General features: G+C 39.9%; 2 protein-coding genes across 4 annotated transcripts in view; one reads left to right on the top strand and one right to left on the bottom strand.

Annotated features, from left to right (window-relative positions):
- The window catches only part of LOC133420217 (alpha-tectorin-like), a 31,406-nt gene extending 26,882 nt beyond the window's left edge, over window positions 1-4,524 (top strand). For all 3 annotated transcript variants that reach the window (XM_061709828.1, XM_061709830.1, XM_061709831.1), the window contains 4 exons: window positions 42-290; window positions 393-558; window positions 1,416-1,526; window positions 3,623-4,524. In XM_061709828.1, coding sequence (XP_061565812.1) covers window positions 42-290; window positions 393-558; window positions 1,416-1,526 — 526 coding nt within the window. In that variant the 3' untranslated portion in view covers window positions 3,623-4,524. The remainder of the gene's footprint in view (window positions 1-41; window positions 291-392; window positions 559-1,415; window positions 1,527-3,622) is intronic.
- The window catches only part of LOC133420234 (C-reactive protein-like), a 70,369-nt gene that overhangs the window by 48,129 nt on the left and 3,324 nt on the right, over window positions 1-18,916 (bottom strand). The window lies entirely within an intron of this gene.

Genomic DNA, 18,916 nt, shown 5'->3' on the forward strand with positions numbered 1-18,916 from the left:
GAGGCCGACGGGCTGACGTTGTGCTTGTGTTTGCTCTGCAGCTCCGTCTCCCAGGAGGTCACATCTGAGGTGGCTTCTAGTTTCACGGTGACGATGAACGCCTACACGGACGCCGAACGCACACAAGCCGTGGACTCCAACACCCAGGTGCTGCTGGACCAGAAGATCTGGGTGGAGCTGACGAGCGACGGGCTGGATGCAGACTTGGTCGCCATGGTGATCAACTCCTGCTGGGCCACCGGCCAGGAAGAGTCCAATAGCAGCCCGAAATACGACCTGATCCAGGACGGGTAGGTCGTGTTCTGAGACTCTCTTGGGGCAGATTCATGGACGATCGTTCTGCTCGCTGTTGGCCACTGCTGAGGAAAGGGTGTTTTCTTGTTTTTGGACAGCTGTGCAAACAACGCCGACCCGACGGTGCAGGTGGAGGGAAACGGAGAAGGAACCTCCAGCTATTTCTCTTTCAGCTTGTTTGAGTTCAAGGACAGCTCTGGTGAGCTCTACCTGCACTGCAAACTCCACCTGTGCGTCAAAGACAACAACAACACCTGCGTGCCGGTACGCCTCGCTGCAAACTTCTAAACTTGGTGGTTTAATTCTGCTTAAATGATAGACTGAACCAGACTGTGTCTCGAAACGGTGAATTATGCTCCAACTACGGTCATCTGAGGGGTTTTCTACAGACGGGGGAGCTGGATGCCTTTCAGACGATTACTGGAGACACATCACTCTGTTACAGATTACAGACTTTTTTAAATCAAACATTTAAAGCTGACAGCAGCATAAAAGTAGCAAATCTGCTCAGAAATCAGTTTCACTTCCTGCAGAAAATTATTCAGGTTCCAGCCAAAGACAATAGTTGAGGGATCTGACTCTTTCCTCACAATTCCCCACCGAGTCTTTTCATTTACTCTAACCTTCATCTTATTTCAGATGTTTTTAAAACAAACCCTTTTATACTAAATTCACTTATATGAACTTTGTCTCCATGTATTTTTCTCCTGATCTCACATGTCAGGTCTGACAACAACTTTTAATTTCTTCCCTGTCACTGCTGATTTGTTTTGTTCCTACTTTTAATTTAAATTACTTAATTGTGTTCACCTTTAAAGTTGAAGTGAAGGCATCACTGAACACATGAGGGGCTCAGCTGCGACAGATAAATTCAGACAACCTTCATTCTCCCCAAATCCTGTTTACTGTGGTGGTTGTTGCACTACAGCGCCCCCTAGTGGCAGCAGTGGCTCCTGCGTGTTAGTGTATAAGTGGGTCTGAATATCGTTTCATTATCAAGATTCAGAACATAATAAAAGTTAATCTAAAGGACACAAAGGGCCAAGTTTTGCTGTCAGCAGCTTCACTTCAAATAAGAATCCATGTTTGTGGTCTAAAGTCTCTCCATCTCTAACTTCCAGGATTGTTCTGGGGGAGGCGCTAGAAAGCGCAGATCTGCCTTGTCCAAATACGGCAGGTCAACTCGCAGAGCTGAGTCTCCCGCCTTCATCAGCATGGCATGGACTAAATAGGTGAGTCTCTGCTGGCGGTGACATCGTTGTTAGTTAGTTAGTTAATTTTATTTGGTCCATTAGTGAATCAAAACATGCACCACAGTAAAGCTGGATACATAAATATATGAACCAAAAAAGGTGTAGACTGAAGCCGTAGCTTATATGATGCTTACCCTTTTTTACAATACATCAAAACAAATCAAAATAAAAGGTATTACAGATATCAATTACAACAAAAGCATGTGATATAGAGGATTTACAGGAGAAGCTGCTCTTGGTCATAGTTTATATTTAGCAATTGCCCTAAGTTTAAACATTTTTTGGAATTTGCAGATAGAACTACACATTTTTAGCTCATCACAGAGACTGTTCCACAAGTTTACCCCTTTAACAGAAACACATCTACCTCTAAAGTTTGTCCTTACCTTTATTTTTTTAAACATACAAGTTCCCCTGAGTTCATACCGACTTTCTCTGGTGAAAACATTTCTTGAATGCAGTAAGGAAGTAGGTTGTTGTGCCTTATACAATATAAGAGAAGTCCTTAGCTCAACTAGATCTACACATTTTAAGGTATTTAGTTTAATGAAGGGTGGGTTTGTTGGGTCGCGGTATTTTGAATTATTTACAATTCTTATGGCTCTCTTTTGTAATGTAATTATTGGATCAATGTTTGTTATGTAAGTATTTCCCCAAACCTCCACACAGTAAGTAATGTATGGAACAATGAGTGAACAGTACAGTATGTAAGTGGATTTCTGATTTAAAAGTTCTTTTGTCTTGTATAGGATTGCAATGGTTTCGGACAATTTAGATTTAATATTGTTTATATGTGTTTTCCAATCAAGTTTATCATCAATTATCACGCCCAAGAATTTATTTTCACATACTCGTTCAATTTCGACATCATTAATTTTGAGCTTAACTTTACAATTTACTTTTCGGTTACCAAAGATTATACATTTTGTTTTACTTAAATTCAGTGATAATTTATTGATATCAAACCAACTTTTAAGAACTTTCAACTCTTTTTCCACTGCACTCACTTGTGCAACTTGTAATGACGTTTATTCGTTTTGCGTGCTGACTTTCAGTGGTGTTTGTGTGTAGGGTTGCTGCCACCTTTCAGAAATAGAAATAAGCGACGCCCCGATTTCAGCAGCGCAGGCGCCAAAAAAAGGGACGTCCCCAAAACTTCTAAACTGAATAGAAATGTATTTATTTTATATGAAAAAACAAAATGCTTTGATTTAAAGTTTAAAGTGCTTTAATAGCTTTGAACTTGCATGACTGTACAGACAGACAACCATACTAGCAACTGAAATAGCCTCCTATGCTACGTATGTCCACATCAGCCAAGATGTAGAATATAGCTACAGGTGAAGGTCGGAAACTTAGAATATGGTGTAAAAGTTAACTTTTTTCAATAATTCAACTTAAAAGGTGAAACTAATATATTACTTAGTCTTATTACATGCAAAGCAAGATATGTTAAACCTTTATTTGTTATAATTTTGATGATCGAATTATTTATTGATTTCATAATATATTCTAATTTCTTGAGATTTTTTATTTGGGGTTTCATAAACTGTGAGCCATAATCATCAAAATTATAACAAATAAAGGCTTGAAATATCTCACTTTGAATGTAGTGGGAAATAATATATTTGTTTCACCTTTAGTTTAATTTACTACGAATGACGTTTCGCAATATATTTAAATTTTCCGACCTTCACCTGTATATTATTACATAAATAAATAAGAGCATAAATATATGTCCGTATTTGTTCAATACGGAATGCATCTTTTAATTCCCAACTACGTAACAATTCCGTATTTCAAGGGACGGGTGGCAAGCCTCAAGAAGACCAGCCTGACCTGAGCTGTAGAATTAGACAAAAGCATGTGTGGTTCAGATAAGATGATTCTAATCATTATTGCAGAGGTCCCTCTGCAGCGGTGACAATCACAGATCAGGGACAACAAAAGCTCAGAGTTACAGAAAAGGAAGCTGAGGAAGATGAGTGATTGAAAAGAAGCCAGAGAGATGTGAAGAAGACTGGAGGGTTTGTAGAAGAGACACGAGTCACATTTTCATCTGACTGTCTTCCCAGGTGGTTACCACGGTGATACGGACTGACTGACAGGCTGCCGACCTCCATCTGGATCCCCGACTTGTGTCTGGTCCTGATCCTGATCACGGACGTGTGAAAGGAAGAGCTCAGATCCTGCTGCTGCCATGACGTTTTGTTAACTCGTAAATCAACAAAAAGCAGCAACGAAAGACACAGGATTATGAGAACAGGACCAAACTGTCATCAGACATATGTTACAGACCGTCTTTTATCTCTTTTAGTCATAATTGGTGAAGGGAAGTGTGTGTGCTACATTTGATTTAAACCAAATCTACATTCTAACATCCAGGTAGAATCAGATATTAATCAGATATGAGATTGATTATCATGTCCTATTAATCAATACCTTCATGTTAATCAGCTTTTAGAAAGGTGGTGTTCAGGGTGAAACTATTAAAATGGGTAGTAATACAAGTTCTTCTTACTTTTAGGACACTTTACGGTAAACACAGACAAGTTCATTATAGTCTAATTAAATACAGATCAATTCAGTCCAACAGACTGAACAACAAACTGTAGGACTGAGTGTTCTGATGTCCTGAGACTTTTAGACCGGAAATATTTAGTGGGGTGTCGTCTGCATTAAAATGACATTTATCATTTATTACATACATTTTCTGCTCCGCAATACTTTAATCTGCAGCCGTGCAGCAATCATTGAATGATTCATCTGGAACACAAGTTCAGTCCTTCTTCTAAGAAAGGTTCTCAGAGAAACTTCTTTTTTAGCAGTAGTTTCCCTTTTCTGGTGTTTTGAAACAGGAGCGTCTGTTACAGTTCAGTTGAAGCTGAATCATGTAACTGTTTCTTCACGCTTTTCCTTTTCTTTATCATTTTTACTGTTTGTTCAGCATCCAAAGACCAAAAAAGAAATAAAAAGGTGGTGGTAAAATTCAAAGAGTTTTGCTCCTTCTTGTGTTGCCTCTCACATGTTTTTGTTTTTAAATTTTATAAATGTTTCATGGAAACCGAATCGCTCCAGAGCCATATATAAAAAGTCCCACCCGACCGAATCAAAAGCCTTCTCCACATCTAATCCCAATATTATTACTTCTAACCATTTTCTGGTTGTATTTTGCAAGATATGTTATGTGCGCCTGTTATGCACTCCCTCCCCAGACCAGATCCAGACCTGCAGGTCCTCTACAGACCACCAGGGTCCAGATCCAGGTCCAAATGTTCAACTTTAGAGCAGTAATAAAGACAGAAACTGTGTTTTAGGGTTTCAAGTCCAGGTCCAGACGTGTCTTTGTCCCCCCACCTCCTCATGGACGTCTCACGACGACCTTATGGGTCTCTGCAAGTCTTTCAGGGGGGGTCCAGTTCTCCCCCTGCCCGTCCTCTGTCAGCAACACTGACTACGTTTCCATGCAAAAATTGGGTTTACGGTCAATATTCCGGTTACTGAAACATTGGGAATAATCTGTTTCCATGCTGAGCTAACAGGGTTATCCCTGTATACATGGTGATTGTAATCATTTGGGATATCTGAATCAAACCAGCGACGCACGGAGAACGTCATGACGCAATTCCCCTAATTTCCGCTTCTTTTTCCTGAATCCAAAACAATAATAATAATAATAATACATTTCAGTTGTTAGGCGCCTTTCAGGACACTCAAGGTCGCCGTACAACAATCAAAACACAAAAACACAATTTAAAGCAGCACTCTGTAACTTTTCCACCTTAATATAATATTTCCAGAGTCACTGTGATGGTACATCAACTTCCAACAGGTTTAATGAACCTCTGTCATGGTCTGAGGGGTCTGTATCGCCTTCACTGGCACTATGTAACTTTGAGGTGCATGGTAGGACCCTTCCACACTTAAAAACTACAAACTTTTACAGCTTTGACTGCTTTACGGCATACGTCACTTCCCCCTCCTTCCCCATTCGTAGTCGAGACAAAAGCTGGGCGGGGCGTGGAGCCAATGGCGCCACCATGTGGTGGCTAGGGGTGGCTACAGCCACCACTGGATTACTCTGAGCCACCCCTTAGCCAACCCAAGGAGGCGCATTGGATTTATGTAGATCTAGGAAATATATTTTAAACATAGGCTTCTATATTTTTAACAGAAATAGCAACAACAATAATATATATTAGTAAGAATAAGAATCCGACCACAACGGGATCCCTACGCCCAATGTTACATGCAGTAGATCCATTGCTCCGCCTCCGTTCAGATCTCCCCAACCGCTCCCCTCTCTTCGACTTGATGTTCGGAGGTGCTGCTGAAGTCAGTTTGGAAACTGAAGCATACAGTGCATTCAAGCAGCAAAACCAACGCTACGTCGGATTCTGAAAATGAATTTTGTCGGTATGTATGTTATACAGAGTTTGCAGTGTTTGTGTAGTATATTTATTTGACTGGAAATATTCTTTATACATGTGCATACTGAATGAGTGAGACTTTTGCTTGCTCTATGAAGTTAGCATGCAAAGCGGAAAAGTTAGCATAGCTAACTAACCACTTTGCTGAATTGCTTTCAATCTACAGAGGTTAGAAGATGAAAAGAAAACACGACATATCACATTTTTTTGGCAAGAGTGGAACTAATGAGAAGAAAAGTGAGAATGTTGAGAAGCAGAACCCCGGTGTGGAAGAAGTACCAGGATGCAGTGAGGATGAGTCCAGGGTGAGAAGAACAAGGACAGAAGGTACAGACGATGAATCAACAATTCCTGGGCCTGAAGGTGCAGAAGATGAATCAAAAATTCCTGGGCCTGCAGGTAATATTCAGCTACTGAATTGGATGATGAAGACATCAGCAGTAGAAATCCATTGATCTTGCTGTTGTGCATTAAGTGTTAAATTAGCCATTATGAAATGTTACAAAAAATGGGTTGGATGTTTCTTCCTTCTAATAGGTCATGTTGATTTATATGCTTGAACCAGATGTAAATATGTGTAGGCAATATCCACAAACCATGGCTTTGACTATGAGGGAAATGCTGTCTCCTGTTCACTTAGATGGAATTCTTAGTTATTAGAAATACCTATTGAATATGGAATTCTTCACAAAAGCTTACAACTGATGCTAGTAGTAATGTAACAATGAGTATGTTATTTTACCTTGTCATTACTTCATGTTTTCAAAGGTAAACTGGTGTCTACTCTTCCCGTGTAAAGAATATTCTTCTTCTATTTTCTTTAAATAAATAATAGTAATTTCCTCTCTCATCTTGTTTATTCTAGACATATCCCAGTCAAGAGCAGAAGGACCCAAGCAGCCACAACTGAAAGTCTTCCCTTGGACCCTTGGTGGAGGTGCAGAATTGGTTCTGAGCCTGGTGAAATGTATTAATTGTAATAAAAGAGTATTGAAAACAGTTGTTGTGTTCAAGTGCATTGATGTTCATGTAAAGGTCAGTAAATTAATGTGGGTATAATTTCATTACAGTATATTTATTATTAATCAAAATAAGTCAATTTATTCTGTTTGGAGCCCTGCACAGTTACTGCCTTTTTGCTTTGTAGAGCAGTACATCACTGTGCCTTATTCACAGACTGTAAAAGAAAACTTTATACATGTCACTGGCCTTATTAGCGTAAAGATGCCATCTAATGGTGATATAAGGTGCCCTCCATACCCTGATGCGGGTTGGTCTTCAAGAAACAACAGTAGTCTGTCAAATGTCAAATTTGTGTTGGCCATTGTATTGTCATGAATAGTTGAATAACATAAATATACAAGTTAACTCATTCACTGCCATTGATGTTTATAGACGTCATTTGTGTCTAATATTTGTCCACCAGAGGGCAGCATTGCCACTCTCTATAAAGCCGCCATTTGCCCCTCCCCGAGGGGCATCTGCGAGTGAGAGAGGAGATCGCTGCCGCATTCTACTGCAGATTACGAACGAACGGCAAACGGTAGGAACAAAATTCCTTTTTCTGAGGACAGAAGAGACTCTCCCCTTTATTCAAGGGGGCTTCGGTGTTCACATAGTCGTAAATACGAGATTATTTTGGCTTCGGTAGATCGGAAAACGGACTCTGAAACGGGCTGGCAGTGAATATAAGTAAAGTGATAATAAAATACTGTTAAAATATATAAATATAAAATATATTAAAGTAAAGTATATATATATATATATATATATATATATATATATATATATATATATATATATATATATATATATATATATATATATATATACATACATACACACACATTTTTTTTTGGTTGGGTATGCCACCCTAAGAATTTGCCTTGCCACCCACTAGCCACCATCAGATTTTTTTTCTGCTGGCGCCACTGTGTGGAGCGCAGAGCTCAGGAGAACTGGTGGTGAGCGAAATGCGGAGTTGGTATCATGGCCGAAGCAGCGAAAAAGCCGAAGAAAATAAAAGTTTTATCGGAGGAGGCGAAAAAAGGAAAGCGGTAGAGTAACAAGCTAAATGCCTGGACGAGAATCAACATTGGCCCGGCGTTCACTCGTTGGTGTGAGCTGAAAGACGAGGAAGGATGTCCGACAGATGGGGAGTTAGCCCTGTTATTGTTGGACTAGTAAGTACATTTATATCATCTATATACACTTCTTTTGAGTTTGTAATGTGTCTTGTATTATCACTGAGGCCATCTAGTCCTCCGTTTATGTTCATAAACCCAGTAGAACTCCGAATTATCAAGCTGATAGCTATTTATTGCTAACATGGTAATTTTCAAAAGCTAATGTTAGGATTATCAGTCGTAAACGATGACTGCAAACCGCAAATATAAATGTTTTAGGTAAATGTGTAGCTTTCTCCGGTGGAAAATACCAAAGATGGAAGATCTATCGTATTGAATCATATCGGGATTATTATCTGAGTTTGCATGTGATTTACCTGACCAAGTTGCTTGTTCTGACTGTAGGTTACAGAGACAAAGGGGATTCTGTTGTGTTCCTCCCCCCCTTTTTCATACATGTTATTTCTCTACAGCTATCAAAAGAAGGAAGTCACTTCAACTCCCCACAAACAACACCCTCTACAGCATATAGTGTCCAGCATAACAGAGGAGTCGGACCGTGATAGGTACGTTTTTACAGCGCCTGCAGTTTTATGTTTTGTGTAACGTTTATTTTATTTTTTCATCATTGTCTGAATTTCTGTTTTCACTCAGGGGTGAATTTCAAATGGAAGGTGTGCAAATGCTGGAAAAAGGCGCTGAGGCAGAAGAGGTCGGTGTTTTAGAGGCCAGGTGAGTTTCATTAGCTGAAGGCTGTAGTATGGAGGATTTTTTGTGCCAAAATTAAATAAATAAATACATCATTAATTAATTAAATTGGGAATTAAATATATCATGAATTAATTAAATGTGTCATTAATTAATTAAAATTGGAATGAAATATGTCATTAATTAATTAAATTACAATTCATTTTAAGTAAAAATATATATTTATTGTTTCAGCATTTAATTAATTAATGACACATTTAATTAATTATTTCGTGTTGCGTGAGAATCATGAAATGTAAAACTGCATTTAATTAATTAATGACACATTTAATTAATGATTTCGTGTTGCTGAATCATGAAATGTAAATGTAAAACTGTCTGTTTTTGCTATTGCTGCCCCTTCTTAGTTTGTCTAAGACAGTGAATGAATGTTTATTACTTATTACTACTTAATGTTGACTGAATGCAAATGTATCTTTTTTTCACACTTGTATTTCTATTATTGTCTACTGAAAGTGTACTTATATTTCTACTCTATGTGCAGCGTTCATTCTCTGAGTATTGTGGAGGAAGAAGAGCGCCAAGACTCTCCGGATGAGGATGCAGTCAATGATCCAAGGAACAGCTAGTAAGTCTTTCTAATGAATTGTATTACATGTTGTATTGTTGATATTTCTTTCCTGCTTACGTATATGTGTGTTTATGTGCAGTATTGAAATGGATGAGAACTGGACAAACCCGAGATTCTGTGAGGATGGGGGAGGATGGGGACAGCTCGGACGAGGAATATGCTCGGTTTCTGCAACTACAGTATGTTGAAATCATCTCATTCATCATCTTGTATTAGGAGTAGGAAGTGTATTATTATTATTATTATTAGTAGTAGTAGTAGTAGTAGTAGTAGTAGTAGTAGTAAGGAAATCTGTAATCTGTAAGATTTCCTTATTTTGCCTTCTTATTTTGCTTCTTTATGCAGTGTTGGTGGTGTAGCATCGAGCAGCTTCAAGAAATAAGTATGGACGAGACTGTGCTAGATGTTTCTATCCCCAACCCCACAGACGATGAATGCACAGATTTGCCAGACGAACTGAAAGTTGTCCATGAAGATGAACTGATTGAAAAGAGGGCCTGCATCTCTTACCTTGACAACTTGAAGATGCCGACGTCTTATCTGCACTTACCTATGAAAGCATGCAACTACTCGGACAGAATAACTGGTGTAAAATGCCAAGGAAGACCACCATTTCAAGTTGAAATGAATGCCCGGGGAACTGGAGTTGTTTTGGAATGGGTAAGCATACAATCATTGTGTGCGCGTGTGTGTGTGTGTGTTTGTTCTCACACACAAAAGAACATTTTCAAGGTTAAGAATTGAAAACTTGGTTATTTTTAGGTTATTATGTGTTGGTGTAAGTGTGTCAACATTGTAGTAGTGTTTGGAATAGTAACTATGTTGCACTTCTTTTTATTACTTTTCTTTTTTTTTTCTTGTAGCTATTAGGGCTGGGCGATATATCGAGATTTTAATATATATCGATATATTTTCAAACGCGATATGGTACGAGACAATATCGTTTATATTGATTAAAATCTTTTTTTTTATGATTTTGATATAGCTTATTTTGTGACAAATTGACTTGAATGTTTTATTTGAGATTTGCACAAATGTTTTGTTATTTGTCAACCTCAGTGGAAAAGTCTGCCTGTTACTGTCTACATTGTATTAATTGCAGTGTATTTTAATTGAATTGTTATGCAGGAAAGATATTTGTTTTATTTTATTCAAGAAGCATTTTTATTCTATATATGCAGGCAGTTTATTTTTATTTCATTTGTTTTATACATTTTGATATTGTGCAGACCTCTGTTAATAAAGGAACCTGTGTGACATTTGGCACGAGGCTTTGTATTAAAACTGACTGTTTTTTTAAGGGTTTGCCTCAGAAAAAAATGAAGCTAACAGAGATGCTATGCTATAATGCTTTGGGGGAAACCCCAATTATGGCACAGAAAAAATATCGATATATATCGAGTATCGACATTCAGCTAGAAAATATCGAGATATGACTTTTGGTCCATATCGCCCAGCCCTAGTAGCGATGCCCTTTTGGACACATCCTCTGGAGGTGGAATTCACAGCCACTTTTGAAGTATGGGATGCAAGCAGGGGACTTCATGCTCTCCACAAACATTTTATTATCAGGAAACAACTACAGGAAAGTGGCTTTTCTGTTCAACTGCATGCAGATGGGGATGTAGCAGAGTCAACATATTTCAAAATCCAGGATAGCTACTGCATCGAACCTGTTGACGAGTTCTGGCAGAACATCAGAGCTGGTGTCCTGACCCGTTTACGCGAGAAGGACAAGGTTGTTGTTCTTGGTGAGTCCTTGTTTTGGTAGCTTTGTCGCCTGTGATCTGTATCCATAACGTGTTAGTGAATAAGACAAGAATCATTGTTATATCCTGCTATTGTCATTTTGATAGTTTGCTATAACTGATCAAAACCATGTTGTGTTACCTTTGTAATGTTTGTTTTTTGTCTTCCCATAAGGTGATGGCAGGATGGATTCTCCAGGTATGTGAGTGTGTGAGTGTGAGAGAGAGAGAGAGAGAGATTTTGATTTGCACAGTTCACATATTGACGACCATGGTTTTCATTCTGCAGGCCACTGTGCTCAGTATTGTACATATAAAACCATAGAGCAGGAATCTAGAGACATTGTGCACATCGTCTCCCTGGATAAGCGAGAAATGAACCGAAACTCCGTGATCATGGAGAAGGAGTGCTTCATACGAACCATGGATGCACTTCTGCCGGAGATACACATAACAGAAGTGGTCACTGATGCCCACACACAAATTTCAGCTTTGCTGAGTAAGTAAAATGGTCGTGAGATTTGGATTCTGGATGTTCAGATGGATCTTTGTGATTGTAAAGGCTTCTTTTTTATTCACAGATCCAGAACATGGAAAATACAAGGAATGGGGACTACAACATTCCCTAGATATTTGGCATGCAGCGAAGAGTTTAGGGAAGAAGCTCAGACGGGTATGCAATTTCATTGTATTATGAGGGATTTGGTGGTGACTAGATTTCTACATTTTTATACCGTGCTGCAATGAAGCAGCATTTTTATTGTGACTGTCTAACACTGGTCTATTCTGTTTTCAGGCTGGTACGGTGAGGGACCAGTCTGAACTGTTGCCTTGGATCCGGGACATCGTGAACCATTTCTGGTATTGTGCTAAGCAAGCATCGTCTGTGGAGGACTTCAAGGTATGTTTGTGCTAGGGATGTCCTGATCAGGTTTTTTTGCCCCCGAGTCCGAGTCCTTTGATTTTGAGGACTTGCCGATACCGAGTCCCGATCCGATACTTTTATAAAACAATAAAAAATGAAGAAGAGAAAAGAAAATTATGCAGGATGACCCTTTTATTATATTTTAACATGTGTACTGTAAACTGAGCACATAGGAGGTAGGCAGCTTGAACATTCTTAAGTCAGTATAAAAAAAATTTCTTCACGTTAGAAGTAGAACAACTACTAGTGCAACATTAGAACAATCAAACATTAGAGATAAGCTTAGAGATAATTAAGAGATAACATAAGCTTTGTCCTTGCCACCCCTCGAAATCCCCATTTGACAAATCTTACAGTTTGCGACAGCATTGTTCTCCTCGTTCACTCTGAAGTAATTCCACACAACAGACATGATAGCATAGGGCTGCTTCAGCTTCAAAACAAACAGGCGTGCTCTGCGCGCATGCGGTGTATGGCTGCTGCTCCGAGCGCACTACTCCACGTGTGCGTTGATTTATGGTCCCGCGTCACACCAACGCAGAGCCTAAGCCGTAGGGTCTGGCGTAGTGTGCGCGTTGCCGCGAACCCTACGCTGTAGACTCTGCGTCGGTGCGACGCGGAACCATAAATCAACGCACACGTGGATGTCGGCGCCAGTGAGTATTTTCACCGGACATTTTGACCGGAGAGATTATAAAATACCGGACATCGGCATATTTTACCGGACAAAGTTCGGCAATTACCGGACAACGGAAACCCTGATATATATATATCCGATTCCTGATCGGCTCATAACGTCCGAGTCCGGATCGAGTCTGCAATCACGTGATCGGCCCCGATTTCCGATCACGTGATCGGATCGGGACAACTCTAGTTTGTGCAAAGTAAATTGATGCTGTAAACTAAAACATGTGTTTGAGTTGGGTACAGATGCATGTCCCTCCTCCCTAGGGAGGTGTTCCAGGCATGTCCCTCCTCCCTAGGGAGGTGTTCCAGGCATGTCCCTCCGGGAGGAGACCCCGGGGAAGACGCCTCGGTTTTGCGCTTTTCCACTAGGGGTCAAGGCGGGTGGAGGCTTCTTGTTCATTTTATTCGACAGGCAATGGCAGCACAAAAGTCTGTTTCATGATCCAACTCTGAGGTGCAGATGTTCATAAACCTGGTGGTGAGGAGAGAATTAAAAAGGGATCTAGACGGGCGATAAGGAATGACCAGATCTACCAGGAGCTCTGTCACTTCAGAGCTGCTCGAGGCTCCAACTGACTTTTCAGCAGCGGCGAGAAAAACTAAAAAAAAATTTAAAAAAATAGTTGCCGCTTGAAGCTTCTCTCACTCTCATTTTTTAACTTGATATGGAACACAAGCCTCAGACCCAGCAGCACATCTATCATCTCCTCCAGGTTCTACATCTTTAGTGTTGTCTTCTTCCTTTAGATCACACCATCCGTCACAGCAGCTTCACTCCAACCCGCCTATTTCTCATCTGGGTATTTAAAACAAACAAGGTCAAGGTTTGACGAGTCAAGTCAGGCTGAGTAGGTAGCGGTAGAGGATGGATGGATGGATGGATGGATGGAATTTATATTATATACTGTGGCGCTATAGAATAACAGTGAAGGAAGGAGTCCGATCACAGGCATATGGAACCAGCAGCTGTAACAAGTATGTGCAAAATAAAGACAAACAACTTCTCTCATTCAAATGAATCAGAATTTATTTACACAAGTGTTAAAAGATAGTAAAACAACACTTGGGATAAAGTTCTGATACCTAAACTACACACAAAACGCTGATCTTGTCACAACTGGGTTTATTAGCTTGAAGTGTGTTTGTTTATTTTATCGTTTGTCTACTGTTACATCCACTTTAATGGATCTTGAAAACAGAAAAGAAAAAACAGGGGTGGGCTGACATTTGTTTTTATCCTAGTTTTCTTATGTTTATTTTAGTTACATAGGTTTATTTAGTTCTGACAGGTAAGTTTGGATTATTTCAGGAAGTTCTGTTTTGTTTATTTTGGTCTTGGTCCACTCTGAAGCATTAACTCTAGTTTCTTAGAAAATACTTGTGAACTAAATAAAATATTTCTCAGACTGATCAGGAGTCTTTGTTCTTCTGGGACTACTAGTTGGGGCGTAACGGTGACATAGCAGCTCAGTTGGTTTGGCTGTTGACCTGTTCTACTATCTCTTCCATTTTTTATTCATTTGTAAGAGTGAAAGCTGCACTTATTACCCAGGGGGCAAGGGGGAGTGTGCTGCATTTGCCCTGCTATAAAAGGTAGTCCACCAGAAATAATACCTATGACCCAGTAGGAACACAACCTATATGGACTACCTGGCCATTTTTTTGCTGGAAATCCAATATGGCCACCTTAATATTGGCCACTTATCAAAACATAGCTTGGTGATAACTTTTGAACCAAATGGGCTAGAAATGCAAACTTGGTGTCTGTTTCATGGTTTCAGAGCATGGGAAAACCATTAGAATACTTATTTTTATGATTGGGTGTATCTGGACCTTTAATTTGCATTTTTCCAACATGGACGCCCCTGAAAATGAGCTTTACTATGGATTTTTATAGTGACATCTAAGTGTTATGGCCAATAGTCTGCTTTTTAAGCAATGTGAACACATTTGGTCAGTTTGAGCATTCATTTCTATGTTGTCAATATGGCTGCTGTCATAAATAACGCATGGAATTACATTTTAGCTCAGATTCTTTCTAGAGTTGTGGGGATGATTGCAGAAAAAACATATGAGAAAACGTCTACGATGTATCTTAAAGATTACATTTTAATAAACTAAATACAAAATAAACAGGATATGCAACATACAGACTTGCCAACAATTCCAGCTCTATGGCTATAAAAAATAACATAGTGGTATACATTTAAATAACAGAACAAAGGAAAGGATACTTTGTGTCATGCGTAGTGAGGTTGCCTACAAGATGTTCATTTTGATCTCTATGGCAGGTCTGTATTAACCACTGGGCCGGTCAGGCCTTGGCCTCGGGGCCCATGACTCTCAGGGCCCTTGGGGGAACTGTTTACTAAAAATTAAATCCGAGCAGTACTGTTTGGCCAGTGTGGGTGCATGTCGGGTTCATGAATCTCCTGTCTTACCTGCATCTAAAGCCCACGTTGTACAATGTTATTCACTGTCACTGTCATGTGTTGAACTTATCCTGCTGCAATGTGTCTCCAATCCCTGTCAACGGCATCCTAAGTAGCATGGAATTTCTTTTTTAGCACAGGAACAGTTTTTCTGGCAGCCTTTGCTACAGCTGCACGAAATGGCCTTGTTCATAGACACAGGCCAGGCTGGCTCAGTAGATGTAATGGGGGCTGCATTGCCATCAGTGAGAGACCATCCATACTCTGTGAAAGAAGGAATGTCTGGCTTAGCTATGTGTGCACTTTTATCTATTAGAGTTGCCAGAGGTGGAAAAAGTACAAAAATATTGTACTTAAGTAAAAGTACAAATTTTCTGCTTGAAAATTACTTAAGTAAAAGTAAAAAGTACCCATTAAGAACATTACTTAAGTAAAAGTATAAAAGTACCTCAACTTAAATATAATAAAGTACCAAAAGTACATGTTGTAAAATGTACTTAAGTACAAAAGTAAAAAGTACAAAGTACAAAGTACAAAGTACAAAATTCAAAGTACAAAATTATTTTCAAAAGGATTGCAAAGAACTCTAAATAATGGTGATATTATTCTGACCCCTTTAGCGTTTGTCTCCATTACCCCATTTTAATTTCTCCCTTTGCTCATCACTGCTGCTGTACCCCATTGGCCCCGCTGACAGGTCCACCCCCAGCCTGTAGTAAGCAGTAGTAGTAAGACAACATTAAGCAACCCCAGCTGATAAAGGATGAGACTTTTGAACTTTTAAATGCCAAAACCACCTTAGAAGGGGTGGAATCAAAGAATGGTGCGCATGGACACGCGTCGGCTGCCGCTCAAGGCTGATTTATGGTTCCGCGTTACACCAACGCAGGGCCCGTACCCTACGGCGAGGCTCTGCGTCGATTTAACGCGGAACCATAATTCAGGCTTCAGTCCTCATCGGTACTCGACGCGACGGCGGTTTCTCCGGCCTTCCGGCCCGCCTCTGCGGCGCAACTCTCCCGGGAGCTGCGGCTCCTTTTCGGTATATTCACGCGCCCCCCTTCCTTCCCGTCCGCCTTATGGTTCGCCGCTGTGCTGTTCTTTAATTTGTAGCGAGTAACGACATGTCCAATTTTAAATATAGCGGATTAAAAGTAAGATTTTTTCCTTGAAAATGTAACGAAGTAAAAGTAAAAGTACAGAAAAATGAAAGTATCAATAAAAGTACAAATTCTCAAAAATCTTACTTAAGTACAATAACGAAGTACTTGTACTTCGTTATTTTACACCACTGAGAGTTGCTAGAGCAGCTCTTCTCAGGTGCAGATCAAAGGCTTGCTCTGTTGGAGGCAGCAGCTTTAAGAGGGTTGACCTATTGTTGAGGAACTTGTACACTCTAAGCTTACCCAGGTCAAAATCCTCTGAGTGGTCGGCCTTGGATGTATACACCGCAATTGTGAGGTCCCGTGCTTGCTTGATGACGTCTTCTGAGAGGGATTCAGAAGGGATTTCGCCAAACTCCTCAAGTTCAGAGAGATCCAAACACATGCTGGCCTTGAACCATGCCTTCTTACCAATGTAGAAGGGATAACTGGTGGTATCTCTGCCACTTAGACTATGGATAAAGGGCATTGCACGACACTGTGCGAGAGCCAGAACTGATACCATTTGATGGACAGGAAGGTATACATTTTTCTCTGTTCTCACCCACAGCTCTGGAAGGCCTCTGAGGTGGGTTGCTGCATAGTACAGGCATATGATGATGATGTCTGTGTCATTGGCATAGATGATAACCCTGTCAACATCGTCATTCTGGACACTGTACAGGGTGTGGAGTATTATTCTAGTGTCAGCCTCCTGTTGTGTGGATTCTAGTGCAGGGACATTTTCAATAGACCCCTCCTTGATCACCACACTCCTTGTCTCTTCTTTAAACCCCCCACCCAGGTAGAGATGTGCTGGACCAAGTGCCAACTTTAGATTCTCATTTTCACACCATTCGTCGCAGAGGAAACTCAACAGATTTGCCTTGTTTGATGACACAGCAAAGAACTCACGAGGATCTGGAGCTGTGTAATGCTTGCTGACCTGATATTCTTTGGCAGGTTTTGGTCGAGCATATCTGTGCTCTTGCTCAGGTGTCTTAAGACTTGGTCCACTGTACCGGTCACAGCAGAAGTGAATAATCTCTGTGCCGGCAGGCACATCATTCAGTAGCAGACAATGGTATCGCCCAGCGATTGTTCCAAACATTTCACCTTTCAGGAAAGACCAATGGCGTATGGCATACATGGCATCAACAACTACTGCTGTTTTTCGGTGTTCTTTAGGCAGGTCAGGGACGCATGCAACATTGGTCTCTTCTTTCAGGATCTTCACAAGGCTTGCCTTGGTACCTGTTCTCATCCTGTCCAGTCAAGGTAGGGTGATGCACTCCCTGTGGTGGTGTGGAATGCGTGTCTCGAATTTGCTCTTTCTCGAGTATCCACCATCTTGGTAACATACAAATTTGGGGTCCAGACACACCAAATCGCAAGTCTGTGTGTTGCATATCTTGTTTATTTTATTTAGTTTATTAAAATTGAATCTTTAAGATACATTGTAGGCTTTTTCTCAGTTTTTCCTGCAGCCATGCCCACAATCTGAGCTAAAATGTAATACCATACATTATTTATTATGACTGCAGCCATATTGACAATATAAAATTGAAAGCTCAAACTGAGCAAATGTGTTCACATTGCTTAAAAAGCAGACTATTTGACATAACAGTTAGCTGTCACTATAAAAATCCATAGTAAAGCTCCTTTTCAGGGGCGTCCATGTTGGAAATATGCAAATTAAAGGTCCAGATACACCCAATCATAAAAATAAGTATTCCAATGGTTTTCCCATGCTCTGAAACCATGAAACAGACACCAAGTTTGCATTTCTAGCCCATTTGGTTCAAAAGTTATCACCAACCTATGTTTTGATAAGTGGCCAATATTAAGGCGGCCATATTGGATTTCCAGCAAAAAATTGGCCAGGTAGTCCATATAGGTTGTGTTCCTACTGGGTCATAGATAATATTTCTGGTGGACTACCTTTTATAGCAGGGCAAATGGAGCACACTAAGAAAACAGGGGACTTGCCCCCCGGGTATATACTAAACAAACATAAATCTTATGACAGCAGCAATATAACTGCTTTGTACCATAAATAACGATCTTGATAAAAACAAATCAGCTAATCTATGAATTGTTCCCAAACAAAGAAAAAGTGACCGACTTTAATCCTTTATATGTCACTCAACCAAATACTTTGAATTTGAACAATTCAACCAAAACACAATTATTGGAGAATATTATACAACCTTTTTTACTTCGGTATTTCCTTTCCTCTCAGTTTTACTTTGTAAGTATGTTTACTTAAGCTACCAAATCTGGTAATTGAGGTAATAACGGTAAAGTTGTAGGTGCAGCATGATCATAAAGTCACACTGAAAAGGTCTCAGCTAAATAAATCCTGTTGGATGCGGTCATGAACTTTCCTTTCCACAGTAATGTGGACGGATGAGTAGGTCTCAGATGAACAAAGCTTAACTACTCATTTACAGGTTTAAGTGATCTTGAAGTGTGTTGTTAAGTCTGTCGCTCAAGGTTATGTAATCTGTGATTAAAGATGGTATAAGATGAAGTAATGG

The sequence above is a fragment of the Cololabis saira genome, chromosome 20, assembly GCF_033807715.1.
Source record: "Cololabis saira isolate AMF1-May2022 chromosome 20, fColSai1.1, whole genome shotgun sequence".
NCBI lineage: Eukaryota > Metazoa > Chordata > Actinopteri > Beloniformes > Belonidae > Cololabis > Cololabis saira.